Here is a 14,222-nt window from a genome sequence, read left to right as displayed (position 1 = left end):
GCTTGCCTGCAACTCACTGTAGTGTACTGTATGAAAGTCTTAGGCACCCTGGATTTTTTATATGGTTTTAGATGGTATGGTTTCCACAGAGTACAACATCATCGAGGCTGGCTGGGATTACTTGGAGAGATAGAAGCAAGTGAGACAGCCAAAGTCTGCAGAAGAATTGTGGCAAGTTCTCCACGATGCTTGGAACAAGCTACCAGCTGATTTTCTTGTGGAACTGCACAACTGTGTGGCTAAAAGAATTGATGCAGTTTTAAAAGCAAAGGGTGGTCACACCAAATATTGATTTGATTTAGTTTTTTTACTGTTTACTGCTCTTTATAGTAAATTTTGTGATATTTAGAAACTTTTAATTTCATTGTTAATGAAAGCATCTTCGCTTTACAGATTTTTTTACGTGTCCCTAAGACTTTTGCACAGTACTGTACATCTTTGTAATGTGGGAGGAAACTGGAGAAACCCCACGTAGTAACTAGGAGAGCATGCAAACTCCTTACCGACACCAGCAGGAATTGAACCGATTGGGGATTGCTGGCGATATAATAATTACACTATTGGGCATCCTATGGCAACAGATAGAGTTGGCATTTTAACCCCGTCCAACTTGTTCCATATATCAGTGGATATATTCCCTGACAGCCCAGAAACTGAACTGCTTTGCTCACAGCTTAACTCCAAGCTGCTTTCCACTTCTCTGCAATTTGAACTTTCTTCTGCTCACCTGCCATTATTATTTCAACATGTTCCCGGCTGAATTTCCCTTGTTCTATTCTCTCTATCTCTGTAGCCTCTTCCAACAATTTCCCCTCATCCCTGCACTCAGGAATTCCCTCCTTGAACACCTCATCCCACTGCTCTTTCCTCTGATAAAACATCCCTTAATACATTGACCAAGATTTTGGTCAGGTACCTTAATGAATCTGATTAATTGCCTTTGATTACTTTCCTGTGAAGCACTTTGGGATATTTTATTGTGTGTTGTTCATGAACTGTCGATATTACTGTAGAATCCCATTTGCCTCTGAACAGATAGGTCAGTTACTAAATGACCCTTGGTATTTTTCTGTGTTCTATGTCTGTACGTTGGTGAACTGGAGTTGCTTACTGGCCAGGCTGGATAAGGACGGCATTTTTTCTCCCCTGAATTAAATGTTTTTTTATTATATTCTGTAACTTACAAGGCAGTGTCACTGACAGAACGTTTCACCTTCCAGGTTTATTTTAATAGCTGTATATAAACATTCAAATTGCCATCATGCCTCTCAATTCCCCGAATAACTAAAATCCTGTGCATGCATTTTTCTAGAATGAACTTGTTGACTAAGGCTGTCCTGCCTGCCTGGTTAGTGAATTCCAAAGCTCCACTCCCCTCTATATTAAATAATTTGTTTAATCTCTGCATGTACGTGTGCAGCTGATACCAAGGGGTCTATACACATTTTGGCTGAGAATTTTAAATCCTTTTGTATCTCATAATTCCACCATAGAATCTCAACTGTCTCCTTGTAATTACCTCTCATCTCATAGAAGCAAACTCATTGTTCCCAATCATCCTGTAGTCCTTGAAAGCTGGAGTTTTCAGTTCCCAGTCCTGACTGATTGGTAGACAAGCCTTGGCAAAGGATATCACGTCATTCCCTCACACCCTGCATGCTATTTGTTTTGTTCCTCGTTTCACTATGATACTTGGCCAGGTGCCTTTCTGGGTTGTCTGTCCTGATGAAGGATCTTGGCCTGAAACGTCAACTCATTTTTTTCCTCTCCATAAGATGCTGTCTCCAGCATTCCTCCAACATTTTGTGTGTTGTAATTGTCTATTCGACTGTGCAGACTAAAGCAATATGTGTATTAAAGATTAAAGATTAGCTTTTTTGTCACATGTACATCAAAACATACAGTGGACTGCATTGTTTTTACGCCAAGGCCCAACAGGGTTCTAGAATGTGCTGGGGCAGCCCACCAGGATCGCCACACTTCTGTGCCCACACAGCTTGCCCCCAGCCGACTCAACGTGGGAGGAAACCTGACAGCCAGAGGAATCCACGTGTCGTGGGGAGAATCTATCAACTTCTTACAGACAGCGGCAGGAATTCAACCCAGCTTGCCGGCACTGTGAAGTGTTGTGCTAATCACTACCTAACCATGCTGCTCAATTCTTCTGCTATTCTACTTCCTTCCTTCCACTTGCTTTGGAACTCTCATTAACACCACCTTTCCCCCCACAACCATCTGTATAGTCCTCACCAACCACGTTTATGCGTTTCTCTCAGGTACAGGACTCGGCCCTCACTGGCTGGAGCCCTGTTGGTCAGCCATCATGTGTGATGGGCAGTGCAAAGTCTCTCCTTCTGTCTTTAACCTCACAACGAGCAACTTCATATGATCAGGTTTTGCAGATCTTCCTTCCCTGTCTTATTTGAAGGATTTGTGATCTGTCTCTAGTCAGCCCCCATGCTCTCCAAGACAATCTCTTCAGAAACTCCATCCCACTCTCCATTATACCTCTGCATAGTTAAAGCGCACTCAATGTCTGTGAGCAGGGGAGATTCAAGTAGAATTACTGTCTACAGACTCCAGTGTACTGCTATCTAGACATGCATGTTTCATTGCCACATATGAAATGGTATTGTTTATATATTTTAAATTGTTTTTTGTTTTTCTCTACACACTAACTTGGGCCCGACATTAAAACATTGAAACATTGATAATATTTCAAATACTTACTTTTCACAAATTGCTGCAGTCTGTTGGAGGCAAAAATCAATCCCTCCCAACCATATGTATGGGGTTGAACGGGATCTGGGATGAAATGGTGCAGCAGACTCGATAGGCTGAATGGCCTAATTCTTCTCCTATGTCTTATGGACCTGTCTGCATGAAGTTTCCATCCTCCGTACGTGCCCATTGCCCCAGCTGGTGAAGTACTTGCCTTATGAATCACGCAGTCCAATCATACTATTTATGATATTTAAAGCACTTCAATAGATTTAGGAAGCCAGCCTGGCTAATCAGAGGTCTTTGAGAACATAAAATGATTCAGCAGAAGATGCAGTCAGGTACGTACTCACCTCATGGACCTACTCACCCTCCCAGTCTAGTGACATGTGAAGATACTTCTACTAGGTGGGTTGCAAGAGGTCCTTGTTGACCAAGGAGGAATTCATGGTTTTTGTGAATCTTTGTGCTTTTTATGATATATAGGGGTGGATATCAGAGATCAGTGTTTTTTACACAGAGTATGTTATGTGCATGGAATGTGCTGCCGGGGTGGTGGTAGAGGCAGATATCTGAGCAACATTCAAGAGATTCTTAGGATGATAGAAAAATGGAGGTTTATGTGGGAAGGAAGGTTTAAATTGATTTTGAAATAGGTGAAGAGGTCAGCACAACATCTCAGGCCAAAGGGACTATACTGTGCTGTGTAGTGTTCTAGTTTCCATGAATGAACCTGTGTATTGGAACATCCTTTGTTTGTGAAGTCCACACACTAGGACAGGGGGCTCCAGACCTGAGGTCCCTGAGGACTAAATCCTGGGCAGATGGATGAGGTTATGTCAATTTCATGGTGAGATATGAGCATCCTAGAAATAAACAAAAAATGAACAATGTTCATCTAGATGTTTGCTTTTATATTTGTTTAATGTTTCAGTCATTGATCATCACAAATTCTGCAAAACGATCGTCGACTGTCGGGGAAATTGTGAATCTAATGTCCGTGGATGCGCAGAGATTCATGGACCTCACTGCTTTCCTGAACATGCTGTGGTCTGCACCACTCCAGATTTGCCTGGCTCTCTACTTTCTCTGGCAGGTACACCCTTCCCTGTCCCATTGCCGAAGGAGGAAATGTTGTAGCCTCGAGTGGGCAGCTGCTGCTCACTGCTGATGTAACACCCTGGTTCACATTTTTACTGCTGTACTGTAGGTATTTCATCTTAGCAGTTCTGTAAGAGCAGACTGTTCTGCTTATAGCATGTTTGGATTATTGTTGAAGATAAGGGATGCTGAGAAATGTGTGTCATCCAATTGGAATGGTGAAATTGGGAGGTTTTGTGAGGAACACTAAGGTTGGTCTTGGGGTTTTTTTTGTTCGGTGGGAGATGAAGAGAGAAGACGCTGGAGAGAACCTGTCATAGGATTCGACCCGGTGGGGGACCGTGATTCTGTGGAGCCAGGTGCTGGGGCCTACTGAGGATTGGAGAATATGTGTGACTTTTGGGAGAGTTGAGCTCCAACTGGTGCACATTTGACTGTTTAATTATAATGCACCCTTTTTGATTTTTTTCACTTTCTTTTCTTTACTAACCCTTAAGTTAAGATTCATAAATATAGTTCCTTTAATTATATACAGTGTGCTGTGTGTTTTTTCTTGGCACTGAGTTGTAACAGGCTATCAAATTACACAGCATCCACACAAACCAGGATTTGGGATGGGAGAGCCTTTCAATCTCATGGCTTTGGCGGGACCAGAGTGTGTCTTCCCCAGACTTATGCAGTTAAGGTGTTGCCTGGTGAGAATGTACGGGTGATGCTTGGTGGTGAGAAGGTACAGGTGGTGCTTGTTGAGAAGGTACAGGTGGTTCCTGTTGAGAAGGTACAGGTGGTTCCTGTTGAGAATGTACAGACGGTGCTTGGTGAGAATAAACAGACGGTGTTCGGTGAGACGGTACAGGTAATGCTTGGTGAAAAAGTACAGGTTGTGTTTGGTGAGAAGGTACAGGTGGCGCTTGGTGAGAAAGTACAGGTGATGTCAACAAAATAGAGAGAGTACAGGGGAGATTTACTAGAGTGCTACCTGGGTTTCAGCGCCTAAGTTACAGAGAAAGGTTGAACAAGTTAGGTCTTTATTCTTTGGAGTGTAGAAGGTTGAGGGGGGACTTGATAGAGGTATTTAAAATTATGAGGGGGATAGATAGAGTTGACGTGGATAGGCTTTTTCCATTGAGAGTAGGGGAGATTCAAACAAGACGACATGAGTTGAGAGTTAAGGGGCAAAAGTTTAGGGGTAACACGAGGGGAAACTTCTTTACTCAGAGAGTGGTAGCTGTGTGGAACGAGCTTCCAGTAGAAATGGTAGAGGCAGGTTCAATTTTGTCATTTAAAAAAAAAAATTGGATAGGTATATGAACAGGAAAAGAATGGAGGGTTATGGGCTGAGTGCAGGTCGGTGGGACTAGGTGAGAGCAAGCGTTCGGCACGGACTAGAAGGGCCGAGATGGCCTGTTTCTGTGCTGTAATTGTTATATAGTTATATGATTATTGTTATATGTTTGGTGAGATTGTACAGGTGGTGTTTGGTGAGAAGGTACAGACGGTGTTTGGTGAGAAGGTACAGGTGATGTTTGGTGAAAATGTACAGGTTGTGTTTGGTGAGAATGTACAGGTGATGCTTGGTGAGAAGGTACAGGTGATGCTTGGTGAGATTGTACAGGTGGTGTTTGCTGAGAAGGTACAGATGGTGTTTGGTGAAAATGTACAGGTTGTGTTTGGTGAGAAGGTACAGATGACATTTGGTGATGAGAAGATACAGGTGGTGCTTGGTGAGAGATACAGGTGGTGTTCGATGAGAATGTACAGGTGGTGTTTGGTGAGAAGACACAGGTGGTGTTTGGTGAGAATGTACAGTTGGTGTTTGGTGAGAAGGTACAGGTGATGTTTGGTGAGAAAGTACAGGTGATGTTTGGTGAGAAGGTACAGCTGGTGTTTGGTGATGAGAAGATACAGGTGGTGTTTGGTGAGAATATGCAGGTGGTGTTTGGTGAGAATGTACAGGTGGTGTTTGGTAAGAAGATACAGGTGGTGTTTGGTGAGAAGGTACAGATGGTATTTGGTGAGAAGGTACAGATGGTATTTGGTGAGAAGGTACAGGTGGTGTTTGGTGAGGCGGTACAGGTCGTGCTTGTTGAGAATGTACAGGTGGTGCTTGGTGATGAGAAGATACAGGCACCAATGTGTCTATGTGTCTTTTTCCAGTACCTCGGTCCTTCTGTCCTGGCAGGTGTTGCCGTTATGATTCTGCTCATCCCTTTCAACGCCATGATAGCCGTAAAGAGCAGGAGCTTTCAGGTATGTTAGTGAATGATAAGTCATTGCTCCCTTAACCCTTTCCCATTCCCTCTTGTTGAACGTGGAACAGTAGGCCCTGTGGCCCACAATGTTATACAGGTCTTTTAACCCACCCTAAGATCAATCTCACCCTTCCCTCCCAGATAGCTCTCCATTTTTCTATTATTCATGTGTTTATCTAAGATTCTCTTAAATATCTGTACCATCACCCCTGCTTCATGTTCCTCACACCTACCACTCTTCCTCTGACATCCCCCTCTATACTTTCCCACTAACACCTTAAAGTATCGCCCTCTGATATTAGCCATCGTGCATGGTGTGTCTTCCCATTCTGTTCTGCAGGTCCAACAGATGCAGTACAAAGACTTGCGGATCAAGCTGATGAACGAGATCCTGAATGGTATAAAGGTGCTGAAACTGTACGCCTGGGAGGAGTCCTTTAAGCAAAAGATCCTGAGCATTCGAGAGAAGGAGCTGAATATTCTGAAGAAAGCAGCCTATCTCAATGCCCTCTCCACCTTCACCTGGACAACTGCTCCTTTTGTTGTGAGTAACTGATTCTTTCCCAAACCAATTAGAACTTCTAAGCTGGAAAGCAGAGGACAGGAGCAGAAAAGGGCCTAATCCACAGTTAATGGAATTGTGGCTGATACCTTGTTCACTTTCTTTCCTCTCATTGTATTCCTTGGTGTTTATTTTTGAAGATCTACCTGTTTTGGCATTGTGGTGTAGTGGTTAACGTAACTCATTACAGTGCCAGTAATCACAGTTCAATTCCTGCCTCTGTCTGTAAGAATTGTGTATGTTCTCCCCGAGTTTCCTCAAGGTGCTGTGGTTTCCTGCTACTTTCCAAAGACGTATGTTCCCTCATTGCACCACTTTTAAAAAATATACTTTTTTCTGTAATTTATAATATTTTTATGTATTACACTGTAATTGTGCCGCAAAACAACTCATCTCATGACCTTTGTCAGTGATAATAAACCTGATTCTGTGTTAGTGAGTTGTGGCTCTGCTATGTTGGCACTGGAACGTGTGGCTGCTCCCAGTACATCCTCGGACTGTGTTGTTAACACGAACAATGCATTTCACTGTCTGTTTCCACTTACCTAACCTTTAATCTCAGTGTCGAGTTTCCACTGCCACTGGTGTCCAGAATCCCAGATTTTGCAATTTTCTGAGCAAGGAAGTCCATTTCCTGCTCTAACCATCTGATCCAATGAGCTGAATCCATGACAACTCCCACCCTGCCCCCGGTGCTGGTCTGGCGTCGCCAACATTTGCTCCCTCCATTCTTGGAGGAGGTTAGTGAATTGTGGACATGCTATGTTGATGCTGGAATGTGTGCCGATTCTAGTGGGCCGTCCCCACCACATCCTCAGACTGTGGTGGTTGTCAATGCAAACAATGCATTTCACTATGTTATGATGTGCATGTGACAAATAAAACTAATCTAACGTCATCTGTACCTAACCCAAGCAATCACTGCCATGAGATTTCTGCTTGGTTCTTGCAGTGGTCAGTACTGAGCTATTGTTGACAGAATTTCAGATGGTGATGGGGGGGCGTATAGGAGTGAGAAACCTGTGGTATCGTATCAACAACCTTGCACTTAACATCAGTAAATCCAAGGAATTGACTGTGGACTTCAGGAAGGGGAAGTCCAGGGAACACACACCAGTAATTGAGGGATCAGCAGTGGAAAGGGTGAGCAGTTTCAAGTTCCTGGGTGTCATCATGTCTGAAGATCTAGCCTGTGTCCAACATATTGATGTAATTGCAAAGAAGTGGCTATATTTCATTAGGAGGTTGAGGAGACTTGGTATGTCACTAAAGACTCTCGCAAATTTTTACAGATGTACCATGGAGAGCATTCTAATCTATTGCAGCACTGTTTGGTGTGGAGGGGCCACAGCACAGGATTGAAAAAAGCTGCATGAAGTTGTAAACTCAGTCGGTTTCATTGTGGGCACTAGCCTGCCCAGCCTCAATAACACCTTCGAAAGGCAATGCCTCAAGAAGGCGGCATCCATCATTAAGGATCCCCATCACCTAAGACATGCCCCCTTCCCGTTGCTACCGTCGAGGAGGAGGTACAGGAGCCTGAAGACACGCTATCAGTGTTTTAGGAATAGCTTCTTCTCCTCCACAATCAGATTTCTGAATGAACAATGAACCCATGAACACTACTTACTATTTTTGCTCCCCTCTTTTGCATTACTTATTTAATTTATATATATATTTCTTATTGTATTTTATAGCTTTTTAAATTATTATGTATTGCAATGTAGTGTTGCAGCAAAACAGCAAATTTCATGATATATGCCAGTGACCTATCCTCAATCGCAGGGCACTGGTGCTGACGGCCCAGCGCACATGTGGGTGTGAACTTCCCTCTATTCAGCAGCAGGTGCATAAAAAGGGCCTGGAGGATCATCAGAAACTGTAGCCAGCCCAAAAAACAAACTCTTTCAGCTGCTTCTGTCTGGCAAATGGACAGCTTCTTTCACCAGGTCATCAGATTTATCAATACACATTGATCTGATTGCATACCTGACTGTACATATACAATCTTAGAGTTTAGGTAATATCCTCCCAGATTTTCTTTCTTATTGTTTGTACATTGCGTTGGAGACTCAACATAAAGATTTTTTACTCCCTTGGGTGTAAGAAATAAGATAAATACAAACACAAATATTAAACCTGATTCTGATGCAGATTTCATTTAACGTTATTGTTGGCAATGTTACTTATTCTTTTCCAGGTTGCCATGACAAGCTTTGCGGTGTATGTGTACGTGGATGAGAAAAACGTGTTGGGTGCACGTAAAGCTTTTGTCTCCCTCTCCCTCTTCAATATCCTACGGTTTCCACTCAACATGCTGCCTCAGGTCATCAGCAGCATCATCCAGGTGAGTCCGCAGCACCCACCTGGGGAATGGTAGAAGTAGCAAACCGTTAAAGTAGTTGGGAAGGGCGGGGGTGGTGGGCTGCAAGGTTGCCTATCCTGGGTGGTGAAGTGTTGACTGTGGAATGGAATTGGCCAACACCCGTTTTTGCCCTTGAACCATGAAAGAAAGTTTGGCGTTTCCATTATTTCCTGTGCAGCCTCATGACATCCCAGGATTACTCACTCTGGACCAGCCCCTTACCCATTCATGAGGGTTCTCCAATCGTAGGGCTCCTCTGCCCCGTTGTTGTCCTTCATCACTCAGCTCAGTGACGGTATTGTAGTTATGGCAACGAGGGTTGAAGATGTGTGATTCTGACTGTAGGTCCACCCACAAGTTCAGAGTGTAGGATGAAATCGCACATAACAAACAGGGAGTTTGTTCTTTTTATTGATAATAGGCCTTATGGGCCCAACAAGCCCATACCATGTGACCAATTAATCTACTAACCTGTATGTCTTTGGAATATGGGAGGAAACCCACACGGACACAAACTCCTTTCTGACAGTGCTGGAATTGAACCAGGGTCACTAATGCTGTAAAGTATTATGCTAACTGCTCTCTTACCACACTGCCCTGAATGGTACCATACCCTTCTGTTGTCTGTTATTTCCTCTCACTGGATCTGAGCGGGAAACCAAGCAGTCCACGGGCAGAAATTATGGGTTCATCTTTGAAGATGCTTGGATTGGTGACATGGCCCAAATCAGGACAATGTGACAGTATCAGACCTGCAGCGGAGTGTGAGGCTGACTCATTGCCAGAATTGAGTTTTATTCATATGCGTGTTAAATATTAAGACTTCCAATTGTGTTCAGTTTATTCACTTTTTACACAAGCAGGAGGTAGAACAGCAAACTCACTCCACACATACAGACCTGCCTTCCACCATCCCTGCTGCCGTAATGTCCAAGATCAAAGATAAAGAGCCTGAAGTCAGTTTGGGAAGAGCTTTGGGAAGATCCTTCTGCCTTCTAATCAACTGCTGAGCCAGGAATTTGTGATGTTCCACTACACTTTCTGTGAAGCAGCCACAAACACTTCCTTCTGTAGCAATTACCAGCTCCCCTCAAAGCCACGGGAGGTAGGGGTGGGAGATGCTGACGATTTAATACGTTGCTGACAGTGCAGAGCCTTCTTCCTGATGTTGAACACATCTGCAACAATCTCAGCCATCTCTCCCCAGCTCACATGTAGCCTGCTTTGATTACTCTTTCTTGTTCTGATGCTCTCTCCTGCTCTTACTCTCAGGCCACCGTTTCACTCAAACGCTTACAGAATTTCTTGAACCACGATGAACTGGACCTCACAAGTGTCGAGCGAGTGAAGATTGCGACAGGTAACCCTGTGTCATTTCCTGAACCCGTCTCAATGTCAAATGGCCTGTTCCTTAATCTTCAATCTTGGAGCACCCTCTCTTATGATTACCTCTCTTTTTATGTTTCCCACTTCCACCTCCCTTTTCCCTTCAGTCTCTTTTTGCCTCTTATTTGGGCTTCTTCCCGCTCCCTTTCTGTTAAAAGGTCTCAGCCAAAAACTCAACTGTTCATTCTGCTCCGTAGATACTGCTTGACTTGCTGAGTTCTTCCAGCATTTTGCATGTGCTGTTCTGGATCTCTAGCACCTGCAGAATCTCTTGTGTTTATCATCTCTTTGCCTCTGTTTGACTCTCTTCCTTCTTCTCTCTTTATTACTCTCTCTTCCTGAATTAGAAAAGTGGGATGTGACCACAGGTGGAAAGGCTGCGTATGTAAGACTGTTGGATTCAGGAATGAGTCGCAAAGTCTGCCGTGTTTCTCCCCCACCCCCACCCCACTTTCTTAAGTCTTCCCTCTCGCTCCCCCACTTCTCTACCCACAATGAAATCTGTAGGTCCTTTCATCAAGGCAAGGACACTAGGGAAATGAGGAGTTAGCACAGGAAGTGGCAGTGAGGTAGGAGGGCAGAGTGATCTTATCGAACAGTGTGAATCCTTTCAGAATGGTAATTGCTCATGGGCTGCACACTACCTTCCATCTAGGGGCAGTGAGGAAGAAGGCAGATAAATCAAAGCTTATGATTAGCTTAAACCCTTCCCAACAGTTCTAGTAAACCTGCTCATAAGAATATTTATTTGATTGGATTGTACATTGGTCTCCTTCAGTTTTTTGGTGTTTTTTTTATCTTGTGGCCAATAGCCGGGTGGGTAATCTGTTAGTTCTTTATGTGTGATGGGGTGGGGTGGGGGAGGTCAGGGGTTTTTGATGCTACTGTCGTTCGTTTTTGTGAGTGAGGAGGTCTGGAATTGTTATTGTTGTAGACTTGATGGGCTGAATGGCCTAATTCTGCTCCTGTGTCTGATATCTTCTAAGTATTAGCCAGGAAAATGGGGCTAAGGACCAATGAGCAGTTCAGTCTTCACCTTATTGAACAAAGTGTAGATTGTTGGGACCATCTATGGCACACTCTTTCTACCAGCACTCCCTCTCCCACTCCATCCTCCTGTGACCCTCTCTCTCTAACACAGACCCGCACGCACCCCACACCATCTCAGGCAGCTGTCTTTCAAGGCTCCTCTGTGTTCACAGGGCACTCGATCACCGTAGAGAATGGGAAGTTCAGTTGGGGAAAAGAAGACCCAGTTGTTCTCGAGAGGTAAGGTTTTTTTTTAATACTTTATTTTAAAAATTTTCAAAAAACAGTGAAATCATCAAGAACATATAAGCTCAGACATGTGTAACAATAAAATGAGAAAAAAAAGGGATATAACTGTAGAGGGATGCCTATTGTGCAAAGTGCTAAACATTAAGTCTCAAATGAGGGGTGTGAGAAATCAGCTGAGGAGAAATTATTCATCTGCCCCCAACCTCGTCTAGGTAGGCAAGAAGTGGATCCCAGATAGCCAAAAGTTTTATGATTGAATTGGTTCTCAGGAACCTGAGTCTCTCCATCTGTATGACTGAGATCATGTCAGCCGTCCATCTCCGGAAAGAAGGAGGAGAGAGTGTTTTCCATTCCCTCAAGATAAGTCTTTTGGCGACAGTCATCCCCAGTATCAGAGACTGTTGTATGGCTGTTGGGATTTCTCACAGTGTTGGCCCCAGCAGTCTGAAAATTTCCTCGGAATGAAACAGGGTTATGATAAATATGAAATTCCTCTTGTTTAGGTAGTGAGGCTTGATTGGAAGAAGGAATTCGTAGTGCTGGGAATCACAGTGAGGATTGGGAATCTGCAGTAGAGGAATCATGAGCTGTTAAATTTTGCCTCATGGGGGTGGGGGGGGGCAGGGTGGTTCCGTGGTGCTGCTCAGACCAATGCAAGTGATGGTACCCGTGCTAAAACAGGGAGGAGGCGGGAGAATGGTGTTGAGAGGGATAATAAATCGGCCAGAATGGAGTGGTGGAGTAGACTATTAGTGATGGCCTAATACTGCTCCTGTACCCTATGGTCTTTGGTCTTATGCAAACTGGCAAGGGCTGAGGGGGCCACATAATGGGTCACTGCACAACGTAACAGCTCATTAGATTGGTGAGGAAATTTATTAGAACGTTTGGAGTGCCATGGTAGCATAGTGGTGAGTGTGACGCTGTTACAGCTCGCGTCAGAGTTCATTTCTGATGCTGTCTGTAAGAAGTTTGTACGTCTTTCCCATGAGTGTGCGGGTTTCCTCCGGGTGCTCCAGTTTCCTCCCACATTCCTGAGATGTACTGGTCAGTAGGTGAATTAGTCACATGGGTGTCACTGGGCAGCGTGGGCTCGTTGTGCTGGAAGAGCCTGTTACTGTGCTGTATCTCTGGGTGCCGAATGAACGTTGCCCCTTGTGGGGGTATCTTAAGAGATTAGGTGTTACCCATTTCAGAGATGGGGAACTTCTTGCAGCAGGTGATGGGCTCTGGAATTCTGTCCCCCAGGGACCTGTGGGGGGAGAGTCAGTAAAAACATTCAGGGCTGGGGTCTGACAGCCACTTTCACCACAAAGCAGTTGAGGGGTGTGGGAAGAGAGTGGATGTGGTGCTGAGACCAGAAGTGCACTTTACACAGTGGTAGAGGCAGCTCAGGGGGCTGATTGGAAACTCCTGCTCCTGCTACACACATTCAAATAAATTATCTTAATTTGACCCCAGCAATGGTAACACCATTGGACAGTTACAGGAGGTTTCCCCAGAGTGGAATTGGTTAATATGAGGGGCATAATTTTAAAGTGATTGGAGGAAAGTATGGGGAGGATGTTAGGTCTAGTTTTGTTAAGAGAGTGGTGGGTGTGTGGAATGTGCTGTCAGGGTGGTGATACATTAGAAACTCTTAGATAGGCACATGGATGATAGAAAAATGAAGGGCTATGTAGGAGGGGAGGGCTGGATTGATACTGGAGTAGGTTTGTAAGGTCGGCACAACATCATGGGCCAAAGGCCCTCTACTGTGCTGGAATGTTCTAAGTTCTATGAAATTTAGTTCATGGACAAGTTTTGTGTCCTTACTGATTGTCTGAAGGCTGAACTAGATTGCCAACAGCAGCATAGTACAGGATGTCCTTTGCTTCAGAGGGAAATTGGCTGTCCCATTTCCACTATGGTTTTGCTGGCCAGGCCAAATGAGGTCATGTTCCAGACGGGTGAGGGGAACTGCTGTCAGCCTCTGCCTTTGAAGAGCCTGGGCACAAGGGCATGAAGGAGAGCCCTGCTGTCACACGCATGTTTACCACTGTCCTCAAGCACTTGGCTGAATGGAGGTCGACCACTGCCCAGCAACTGCCGCAGGAGCTCTGGGGAGGGTCGGCAGTGGGTGAGAGCAGACTTTAGAAAAAGGAGGGATTGCAGAGCTCACAACACACACCACTGGACAAGGTGCTCTGTATTGAATGGTTGTCTGTTAATATCAGTATGGTATACTGGCTTCCCTGAATAAATTTCTCAACCATGATTCCCATGGATTGTATGCAGGCCATAATTTATCCAAGGACCTTGTTGGCCCAAACCCCCTGGTTTTATGCTATTGGCTCACTCCAGACCTCAGATTTAATGGCAAGTTCTACCTGGTAATTCTGGGATCAGTCAGGGTCTGTCCAGGTGAGCTATAAGTGGTCTTGTCTACAGTGGACCCAACCTGAAAACCTCAACCGTCCGTTTGGGGTGGTCCTGGGTAAACTGACTCCCCCATTGCAGTCCCCAGTGCAAAGTGACTCGAACACTTCTCCACCCTACCCCCACCAGTGTTCCCCTT

The 14,222-nt window shown here is 44.6% G+C and overlaps 1 protein-coding gene across 4 annotated transcripts in view; it reads left to right on the top strand.

The window, feature by feature from the left end:
* abcc3 (ATP-binding cassette, sub-family C (CFTR/MRP), member 3) overlaps positions 1–14,222 on the top strand; it is a 202,939-nt gene that overhangs the window by 115,967 nt on the left and 72,750 nt on the right. For all 4 annotated transcript variants that reach the window (XR_010015794.1, XM_063030694.1, XM_063030695.1 and 1 more), the window contains exons 10-15: positions 3,656–3,817; positions 5,980–6,072; positions 6,415–6,618; positions 8,837–8,983; positions 10,274–10,361; positions 11,590–11,656. Coding sequence is in view for 3 of the 4 variants with exons in the window: in XM_063030694.1 (XP_062886764.1) it covers positions 3,656–3,817; positions 5,980–6,072; positions 6,415–6,618; positions 8,837–8,983; positions 10,274–10,361; positions 11,590–11,656 (761 nt within the window). In the remaining variant the exon portion in view is untranslated. The remainder of the gene's footprint in view (positions 1–3,655; positions 3,818–5,979; positions 6,073–6,414; positions 6,619–8,836; positions 8,984–10,273; positions 10,362–11,589; positions 11,657–14,222) is intronic.

This window comes from Mobula hypostoma, chromosome 22, assembly GCF_963921235.1.
Source record: "Mobula hypostoma chromosome 22, sMobHyp1.1, whole genome shotgun sequence".
Taxonomy (NCBI): domain Eukaryota; kingdom Metazoa; phylum Chordata; class Chondrichthyes; order Myliobatiformes; family Myliobatidae; genus Mobula; species Mobula hypostoma.
This window is presented reverse-complemented; position numbering and strand designations above follow the sequence as displayed.